This window comes from Triticum urartu, chromosome 1A (genome assembly GCF_056163025.1).
Source record: "Triticum urartu cultivar PI428250 chromosome 1A, HENAU_Tu73, whole genome shotgun sequence".
Lineage (NCBI taxonomy): Eukaryota > Viridiplantae > Streptophyta > Magnoliopsida > Poales > Poaceae > Triticum > Triticum urartu.
This window is the reverse complement of record NC_141873.1, coordinates 503732869-503743439: the sequence shown is the minus strand read 5'-3', so window position 1 is coordinate 503743439 and position 10571 is coordinate 503732869. Positions and strand designations below refer to the sequence as shown.

At 41.9% G+C, this 10571-nt stretch overlaps 1 protein-coding gene across 2 annotated transcripts; it reads right to left on the bottom strand.

Moving 5' to 3' along the window:
* Positions 1–2223: 2223 nt before the first annotated feature.
* LOC125532983 (uncharacterized) lies at positions 2224–6075 on the bottom strand. Of its 2 annotated transcripts, XM_087539397.1 has the most exons (4): positions 5559–6075; positions 4215–5177; positions 2657–4131; positions 2224–2546 (listed from the first exon to the last, which is right to left on the bottom strand). In XM_087539397.1, exons 2-3 carry the CDS (start codon positions 4559–4561, stop codon positions 2667–2669), a joined length of 1812 nt encoding a protein of 603 aa, XP_087395523.1. In that variant the 5' UTR covers positions 4562–5177; positions 5559–6075; the 3' UTR covers positions 2224–2546; positions 2657–2666. The 2 variants fall into 2 exon arrangements, with proteins under 2 accessions (XP_087395523.1, XP_087395525.1); XM_087539399.1 differs by having other exon boundaries at positions 4215–6075.
* Positions 6076–10571: the final 4496 nt, after the last annotated feature.

Sequence of the window (10571 nt, the reverse complement as noted above, 5' to 3'; positions counted from 1 at the left end):
ACCTCGCGGCAAGAGGTCAACCTTGCTACCAATTATCGTAGCTACGTACGAGGAGGTAGTGGTGTCGCAGCAAAGTCGGTACTCCAGTTGACAATAGATCGGTACTAGGTTACACAGGGACACCGCTTGTTTATCTGTTTGGGTAGCTAGACCATCGGCATTTTCTTTGGCAAAAGTTTTTGATGTATCTCATTCCCAACATTTGTCATCCACTAAATCATCGATGCTGCCCATCACCGTCCGCAACCCCTCGACACCCCTATTCTATCCATAGCAAAAAGAGGTGACATACGTGTCAAAGTTGCTTCACGTCTTGGTCGCATATAAAAAATGAGTGCCGTGGTGGCCTGGCGCTTTACTGTCTCACCAGCAAAGTAAGGACGATTGTTTATCTCGTCAGTCAATGAATTTTGAAGTTACAATGTACTTTGTAGGAGGGGGCAAATATCGGAAGAAACCTCGCTATTTACTAAGCAGACGCAATAAAAAGACATATCATTCAAAATATATCGGATCAGCTAACTACAAAAGTGAATTTTTGGTTTTGATTGAGAAAGATCTTCTACACATGAAGCCAGTGTCCGTACATGTCGATCTTGCGAGTGGACCTCATTCAACGTAGGTGTAGAGGCCGGGGGTGACGGGACCCTTCTTTTCAAATAAAAAAATCAACAAAACAAACTTTTAGTACCTTCTCCCTAGCCACAAGTTTGACAGTAAATAATGCTACACATATATAGCAGAATCATGTCAGCATGTAACCAACTTTGAGGTAGAGCCTGCTCAGTACTATCATACCTCCAACTTCATATCCTACCCAACAATGGCGGCCACTCACTAGATGCAAGGAGATGGACGACCTTGATATCCAACAATGGTGGCCCAAAGCTATCTGTTTAGCTTGCTTGCTGCTACTTATATTTGCTTTTTCTTTGGGATTATTTGCGTTGTTTCCCTCGTTGACCTTTGTTTTACCCTTTCTATATTGATTCTTGTTTGTGCTAGTACTTTGGCTTTATTTACAGACCAGGGTGACAGACCTTTTCCTGAGTAAACTATTACACTATGAGTATTGGTTCTCACACTCATAGTGTGCTTGTTATATAGGTGAATGCATAAGTTGGATGTTTTGTATTGAGAAATACACCCAAAAGAGTGTCTAATATATGATCCTTATCAAGTAAAGTTGTAGCCGGTACCAAATAAGGACTACTTGACAACTAACCACCTCTAATAATATTTACACCGAAAACCTTTCTGGTCGTCTTCTTCCAATGATTGTTCCCACTGGCCGAAGTTTGAAGTTGAACTAAGCAGCCAGTAAGTGGAAGGCACTTGCAGACGCAGTCACGATACAATGCATCAAATACAACAATAACCACTCGTTGATAGTGTAGAAAAGGATGGAAGCGTCTCTACTCTCCATACAGGGAGAGCCGCATTTATATTGTATTGATATCGAACGAGAGACGTCTCGTGGCGTTACAAGATTCTGGTCGTTGTAAACAACCAGGAGAAATACAATCGTGATACAGGGAGAAGAGATAGAAAGATAAATGCTACATTAAAAGAATATCTCTAACTATCATATACTTGAAACGCAAGACAACGTTTAACACTCTCCCTTAATCACAACTGCACAAGTTAATATTACGCTTAAACTCCTGTAGGCTTCTTGTAGGTAGTGCCTTTGTAAACCCATCTGCAAGCTGATCTCTGAAAGGAATGAATCTGATTTCCAATTCTTTGTTTGCAACTCTTTCTCTGACAAAGTGAAAATCTATCTCAATGTGTTTAGTTCTGGCATGAAATACATGATTAGCTGGCAAATAAGTTGCACCAAGGTTATCACCCCAAAGTATAGGAATTTGAACATATGACACTCCAAGTTCATTTAACAAGACTTGCACCCAAATGATTTCAGTTGTAGCATTAGCCCAATGCTTTATACTCTACTTTGGTGCTAGACCTGGAAACAGTAGCTTATTTTTTTGCGCACCATGAAATTAAAATAGGCCCGTAAAAGATGGCAAATCCCTCTGTTGAACGTCTATCATCCAAGCAACCAGCCCAATCCGCATCGGAAAACACACTAATGCGAGTAGAGGAGGATCTGTTAATGGCGAGACCAACACTCACTGTTTTCTTCACATACCTCAAAATATGCTTTGCTGCTGTCTAGTGAGCAGGGGCGGAGCCAGAACTTTTATGAAGTCCGGGCAAACTTAAGCCTGAATGTCTAACATGCAAATAAAAAATTTCGTACCGGGTAGACAATATATATATACTATGCATCAAACTTGCAAAGCACAAATCCACATTAATATTGAAGTGAAAATACGAACATAACAGTCAGAAAAAATGTAATATTTAAGCGAACTAATATATCAATATTCCATTTCAGAGAGCAAATGAAGTTGTGACTTGACAACAAAAGACACGGAATCCAACCGAAGCATAGAGCCAATCAGCCAAACTAGCCATCTTGCCAACGAAAGTGTAGCCGTCTAAATCACCATGACACCATCAATATAACCTAGAAGACACTGCAGGATAAGAAAATTGATTTGTTATTCACAAAAATTCAGTGTTGTGATTTGTTTATTTATTCAAAACAGAGAGCTTGTAACAATAGAAAAGGTTAGATGGAACATACCAATATTGTGCTAAAGAAAATCACGAGGCAAATGTCCTTTCCGAGACTTCATTGCTGTAAATGTTCGAATAATATCTTTATCATTAACTGACTTGAATAACTCCCGCTCGGTGTAACATATCATCAAGTCGTTGAACCGTTCGTTGTTGATGTTGCTACGCAATTTATTCTTGATAATCTTCATTGCTGAAAATGCTCTCTCAACAGATGCAGTTGACACCGGCAATATCAAAGCCAACTCAATAAGTTTGTATACCAATGAAAATACCAGATTTTCCTTAGTTTCAACCATCTTCACGGCCAAACTTTGAACATCATCACAAGTAGAAAAAGAAGCATGCCTTTTCACTTGACTTATATAAGTGAGGAGCTGCTCTCTTATTGTTCCACGATCATCATTAGAGAAGTCTTCATGATAAATTTCAGCAAGACGAGCAAGTTTATCAACATTGAACTTGGAGAAAGAGTCCTTGGGGTCAAGACATGAGAAGCAATCAAGCACACAATTTGCTTCTTCACTAAAGCGGTGATCCATCTCCACACAAATTTTGTCAATAGCAACATAAAAAATCTCTGCACGGTAATGGTGAAGATTAGTAACAGTTCTGCCTTCTCTCCTTGAACGACCATGAACTGGTATTACTTCGTCCATATTTGGTACTAGAATACTATTAGCACCACAAAATTCTTGGACATCACCAAATAAATTATCCCAACCACTCTCTCTGAACGTTGCCAACCGAGCCTTGACATCATTAACTAATTCCATGGCCAGAACAATATTGAGATCTTTTCTTTGCAAGACTTTTGAAAGCTCATTTGTGATGCCAAATAACTTCAACATAAGCTTCAGAATGAAAACAAATTTAAAGCTCTCCATTTTTTCTATCAAACCTGCTGCTTGAGATGGTCCACGTCCATATTCATCAACTGTACTAGGCACCTTTAACACGGAGGACCACATTTGATCCAAACGAAGTAAGGTAGTATGATGTGAACCCCATCTAGTATCCCCCGGTCTAGCAAGAGTAGATGATTGGTGCAAGCCCCTTCCAGTAGATATCTCACCACTCTCAAGTCTATCCAGAATATCTTGGTGTTGTGCCTCGGTCAATGCATCCCTTCTCTTGCAAGATGTTGTTGTTGTAGTCACAATCAAGGAGATGTACTCAAAGAAATCATGAATAGATGAGCAACTACTAGCAACAGACACAACCACCAATTGCAGACGGTGAGCATAGCAATGAACATAGAAAGCATATGGGTTTTCATCTATGATCTTTTTCTGCAAACCATTAAATTCACCTCTCATATTTGAAGCCCCATCATATCCTTGACCCCGTATCCTTGAAATTGATAACTTATAATGATCAAGAATGCCATAAAGAGCATCCTTTAGTGACTCGGACGTCGTATCTTTGACATGATGCAAAGCAAGGAATCTTTCCACAACCCTCCCTTTGCCATTCAAAAACCTATAGAAAAACACAATAATGTCAGTTGGTTGCATAGAGAATAAATGACAAACAAACAACAAAATAAAAGTGAAACTACTAACCTCAACATCACAGCCATTTGCTCTTTCACAGATATATCACGTAATTCATCAATAAGCACCGAGAATTGTTTTTCACCAAGCTCTGCCATGATCTTCTTTCTAACTTCATGTGCACAACACATTGCAAGCTCCTTTTGAATGTCACCAGATGTCATTGTGCAATTTCTGCCACCACGGTTAAAAGCATCTCTGACTTGTTCATTCTTAGTTTTTTCCAAATCTATCATCTCTCTAAAGTTTCCCTTGTTTAGAGAAGTAGCTGATTCATCATGTCCACGGAATGCCAAGCCTTGTGCAATGAGATATCTTGAACAACTTATAGAACAAGTTAAACGAATCTTATACATTTCTTATGATTCCTTGCTTGATCTAGCAAAGTTACTTGCCACACTTTGTCTCTGATTATTATAATCATCATAATGCTTGACGCAAGAGTTGTGCTTACTACCATGACCACCAATATGATCTTTGAAGCCTTTAGATGCATGCTTCCAATCTGTAAATCCTTCTTTTGTGAAAACTTCATAACCAAAGTGCTCAGCCCTTCCGGGTTGCTTAAAGAGAAAACAATAAAAACAATAAGCTACAATCTTCCACTCACCGTATTCTATCCAGTCGTACCTTTTATACCAAGATTTGGAAAATGCTCTTGAGGAACGCGAACTTCCAAATTCAGTACGATGGTATTTATTCAAATCTGGTTGCATTGGACCCTTCAATATATATGCTCTCCTCACTTGGTCTTGAATATCAGGAGGATACTCACAAATTTGTTTCCTCTTTCCCGGATCGCGCTCAATTGCATTTGGATTAAATTCATTGGCAACGTTAGGCGCTGGTGGCTCTACTTCTATTTCAGGCTACGCATCATTCACATTTTCAGTCCTTTGCTCTACTTCTACTTTAGGTTACACATATCCATATTTTCAGTCCTTGCTCTCTTAACCAAAAACCTCCTCATCTCTGAAATTTAGTGAGTAAAAAAATCTGAAGTTAGTTTTTACACAAATAAGAATATGGGTTAATTACAAGTTCATAGTACAGTACAATAACAAAGCTACTTGCATCAACTACATGTATCAGATTATCAAGTATTTCTTGATGTTGCCAAAGTGAAATTGGTGAAATATTTCTTAAAATTACTAGAGGAAAGAGTCTGCAACCTGCATACTAGTTTGTCAGTCTAATGAACTTACAGTTTCTGGAGTTTCCAACAGCTAACAAATAGATTTTCTCTTTGGACTTTGGTCATAATCATCCCTAATCAAAAGTTCCTAAAATAAGCCCTAAGTACATCAATCTCATTATCTCAACCCAAATCAGTTATTAAGTACGCGATCTTACCGGAAGTCGAAGGAAAGGAACTGCCTCAGCCTTCAGGAGAGGAAGGGCCAAAGGAGGGGACGACCGTGGCCATTGCCGGCTCGCCGTCGGCCTGCCGCTCGCGCAGCCCCAGATCGCCGCCTCGCCTTCAAGTCCCTGCCGCACTTGGGAGAAACCGAAGAGACGCGAGTACGCGAGAAGCCGAGAACTGTCTGGACTCTGGAGCGATCGATGGTATTCCCTGTTGCCTCGTGTGCTGGAGCGAAGCGATAGATGGTATTCTTTTTTTTCTAGTGGGCTGGAGTGATTGGGACGTTCAAGTAAATAACTGGGCTGGGCTGTGAAGGAGGCCTAATCCAGTTTTGCCTGGGTAAATCCACTCCGTATCGAGCAGTTTTATGTATTATGGTACGACCACTGTTGCCGTCGGAGTGCCAACGAGCCCGGGCAACTACCCAGGGTCGCTGGGCGCTCGCTCCGCCACTGCCAGTGAGCTATGCTTGGTGCATGCAAGAACTGACAAACTTTATTGACTGCAAAGGAAATGTCAGGTCGAGTAAGAGTCAAATATTGAAGTGCTCCAACTGTACTCCTGTAACTGGTACTATCTTCCTGGTTTAAAGGCTCTCCTTCTGTCAGGGTTAGTGGTTATGAGCTGGACAAGAGAGTTGGAGAAGGTTTGCAGCCCTGCATGCCAATTCTGCTTAACAGATCAGTCATATACTTTCCTTGTGATAAGTGAATGCCATGCTCAGTTTTCTTTACTTCAATGCCCAAAAAATAATGAAGTCTCCCAAATCTTTTAAGGCAAAATATGTTCTAAGATCTTTTAATAAAGCAGTTACTGTATCATTGGATGAACTAGTCATAATGATGTCGTCAAGATATATGAGAACAAAGATAGTAGTGTGAAACTTGTTGTAAATGAAGAGGTGTCAGATTTTGATGGAACAAACCCAAGTACTTGTAGTTTCATACTCAATTGAGAGTACCTTTCTCTAGGCACTTGCTTAAGTCCATACAAAGCCTTGTCAAGCTGACATGAGAGGGCACATTTTTATCCTCAAACCCAGGAGGTTGTTTCATGTACACCTCCTCTTCCAGAACACCATGAAGAAATGTGTTCTGCACGTCAAGCTATCTGAGACTCCACCCCTGGAAATAACAATAGAGAGTACAAGACAAATAGATGCAGCCATGACAACAGGACTGAAAGTATCCTCTAGTCAATACCATGACATTGCTTAAAACCTTTTGCACTAATCTTGCTTTGAAACGATCAATTTTACCACCTGATTTTCTCTTAATCCTATAGACCTATTTGCAGTCAATTAAATTGATACCTTCACGATGAGTAACCAAGTGCCACGTCTTATTGCATTGCAAGGCAGAATATTCTTCCTCCATTGCATGCTTTCAACGTGCATCCCCAAGAGCTTCACCCAAAGTCTCGGGTTCAGTAGATTCACCTATCAAATATGTTAAGACATATTTGGAAATATTTCTGTAATTAATTCTATTAATGACTCCCTGTTGCAGCCTTGTACGTGGATGTGTAGGTGTGGCCACGGGAGAGTCAGACGCAGTAGATCCAGGCGTGTACAGCAGTGAATCCGCCGCAACAGCAGATCTCGCGCCAGCATGTCGGGCATTGGGAGCGGGCCGGTCGGCCGGTTCCGCGCGTCGACGAGACGCAGGTGCAGAAGTGGTGGGCTCGGCACTGCTCGGTGTAGTGAAGGGCCCGACAGGTGAAGACGTGGAGCCTTCGGGCTGGGCAACCAGATGCGAACGCGTGAAGCCGGGCGGGGAGCAAGCAGTAGATTCATCTGCCACGCCTGACCCATCTGGCACCGTCACTTGGGGGGATCACGGGAAAAATCACATGGCAGGATAGGAGGATCCCGATGGAGATCCACCAGGGGAGTCCGTGCACATACAATGTTGTTCTGTAGCTTGATTTTCCACATTGTTTTGAACACTTTTTGCACCATTTTCTTCTCTGTTACTTTCTAAAACAAAATACTCATGCAAACCATTAGGAGGTTAGGAAAATATTGATCAACACAACTATTTTCTTCCCCACTATCAACACTGGTAAGATGAGAAGGTAAAAAGAAGGATTTCTTTGTGAAGGAGGGCTCCGGCATTGGGATGAAGTTTGGCAAAGGTAAATTGGGTTTCATCAAAGACAACATCATGAGAAATATAAACTCGACCAGTGGAGACATCTAGACATTTGACCCCTTTGTGTTGCGCACTGTACCCAAGAAAAACACATTGTTTGGAATGAAACATGAGTTTTCTATTGTTATAGGGACGAAGGTTGGGCCAACATGCATACCCAAAAATATGAAGAGGAGTATAGTCGGGTTTGGTGTGGAAAAGACGTTCAGTAGGAGTGTCATTGTTGATGACACGACTAGGCAACATATTGATGAGATGAACCACAATAAGACAAGCTTTGTCCCAAAACATTAATGGCATGGAGGCGGCAGTGAGCAAAGAAAGACGTACTTCAACAATATGTCTATGTTTGTGTTCTACAGAACCATTCTGTTGGTGTGCATGGGGACATGAAACATGGTGAGATATACCTAATTTCTGGAAAAAGAGTTTAACTTTTCATATTCACCACCCCAGTCGGACTGAACAACAATAATTTTGCTATCAAATTTCCTTTCAACAAGAGCTTGAAAATTGAGAAAGATTTGAAACACATCTGATCTTTTCTTAAGAAGATAGATCCATGTATATTTGCTAAAGTCATCAGTAAAGCTGACTTAATAAGCATGTTTTCCAACAAAAGAGGAGCGGGGCCCCACACATGAGAAAATATAAGTTGCAACGGTTTGATAGAAACACTATTGGAGACAGGGTAAGGCAATTGATGACTTTTTGCTCTTTGACAAGAATCACAAATAGTTTCAGGATTATGCTCCCCAACAACCGGGAGTTTATTTTTGCTAAGAATTTGTTGAACAATGGAATACGAAGGGTGGCCTAAACGAGCATGTCATCTCTCCTAAGATAATTTGATGGCACTACACATTTGTCTATTGAATCTGCTAACTTGGGGAATCAACGGGTAAAGTCCATCCACGCATCTACCTCGATAGAGGATTTGCCTCGTGACCTGATCCTTGATAAAAAAGAATGGGTGAAATTCTAGAAAAACATGATTGTCAAGACCAATGCGATGAACAGAGAGGAGATTTTTGGATGAAGTAGTACAATGCAAAATATTGTTTAGATGAATATCTCTATGTGGGGAATGAATAATTGAATGACCAATATGGTTGATCTCCATACCTGTACCATCGACATTGTGAACTTGATCATGACCATGGTATTTTTCATGCATGGTGACCTTCTCGAGCTGATGTGTGATGTGGTCGGAGGCACCGGAATCAACATAGCAATTGGTATCTACTCCGTAGGAGGTATTTGCTGCGGCCGCAACCTTCTTTTTCTTCTGGGAATTGTCCCCAGCATAATGCCAATTGCACTCTTTTGCTATATGATTAGTTTTTTTTATAGATTTGACACTTTCCTTTGTATTCATCATACCCACGAAAATTGTTTTTGTAGTCGTGGCCTCCCCTATTGTTGGTGTTGAAGGATCGGTCACCGTTGTAGCCTCCATTGTCGTCGCCATAGTTGTTGTGGTTGCCACCGTAGTGACCACCACCATTGCCACCATAGTGGCTGCCACCACCAACATTGGAGTAGTTGCCACCGCCACCACCATTGGAGTAGTGGCCGCCGCCACCACTGTTGGAGTAGTGGCCTCCGCCGCCGTGACCACCATTGCGGCGAGGTTCGCCACCACCTTGGCCGCCATTAAAGTAGTGGCCGCCGCCACCCTCTCCTCTGGTGGGATACCCGCGGTAGCCCTTGGACTGGCCACCACCATGGTTGCGAGAGGCGGCATTTGCAGATGACTTGAAGGCACCGACTCCCATGCCCTGGAACATCTCAACGCGCTGATCAAAGGTGGCTACCATGCTGAAGAGTTCTTCAACTATGACAGGTTCAACACGGACATCAAGGGCATAGATAATAGGTTGGTAGTCCATGTCAAGACCGGAGATGATGTGGGACACGAGCTCATCGTCCTGGATGGGTTTACCGGCTGCCCCAAGCTCGTCAGAAAGGGCACGCATCTGACCGAAATAGGTAGCAACATATTGGGTACCTCTTTGAGCAGTGGTGAGGGCTATGCGGATGTGGTTATGGCATGATTAGGATTAGGCAGAAAACATGTTGGCAAGCACTATCCAGATTGCATGCGAAGTTTCCAAAGATGCAACCTGAACCAACACCTCCTTGGAGAGGTCGGGCAAGAGGTAGGCTACGATCTGTTGATCTTGAATTAACCAAGGAACATAAGCAGGATTTGTCATAACCTGATCTTTTCCCTCGGAGTTTTTGCTGGTGATGGTTTTGGGAGATTTGGCAATGGTTTGATCTATGTATCCAAAGAGGCCAGCCCCCATGACCTGGGAGCGCGATTGGGCACGCCAAAGGACATAGTTGGATCTAGTGAGAGGTTCTGAGACGTTGTTGTTGAGGCCAGAGGTGATATCAGAGCTGGAGGTCGACGTAGTCGAAATAAGGTGGAGGAAGGTGGAAGAAGCTAGGCGAGGTGGAAGAGGGTAGCTCTGTATACCATGTAGAAGAGGATGGAAGTGTCTCTACTCTCCATACAGGGAGAGACACGTTTATATTGTATTGATCTCAAACGAGAGACGTCTCGTGGTGTTACAAGAATCTGGTCGTTGGAAACGACTAGGAGAAATACAATTGTGATACAGGGAGAAGAGATAGAAAGATAAATGCTACATTAAAAGAATATCTCTAACTATCATATACTTGAAACGCAAGACAACGTTTAACAAATAGCAATTAGAATTAAAACTCACTAGAATAACATCGGTTGAGCAATCAATGCAAAAAACACATGATTGCAATCCTTCGTCACCAAACGGTGTGGAGAAACCATACTTTGCCGCAGAACAAACCAGAACAAAAGGT

What these genes read in the sequence shown, in the direction of transcription:
- LOC125532983 (XM_087539399.1), bottom strand. Translation starts at nt 4,561, where the DNA reads ATGTATAAGATTCGTTTAACTTGTTCTATAAGTTGTTCAAGATATCTC. An exon ending in CAAATGGCTGTGATGTTGAG is followed by an intron (nt 4,132 to 4,214) that starts GTTAGTAGTTTC and finishes GTTTTTCTATAG; the next exon opens with GTTTTTGAATGGCAAAGGGA.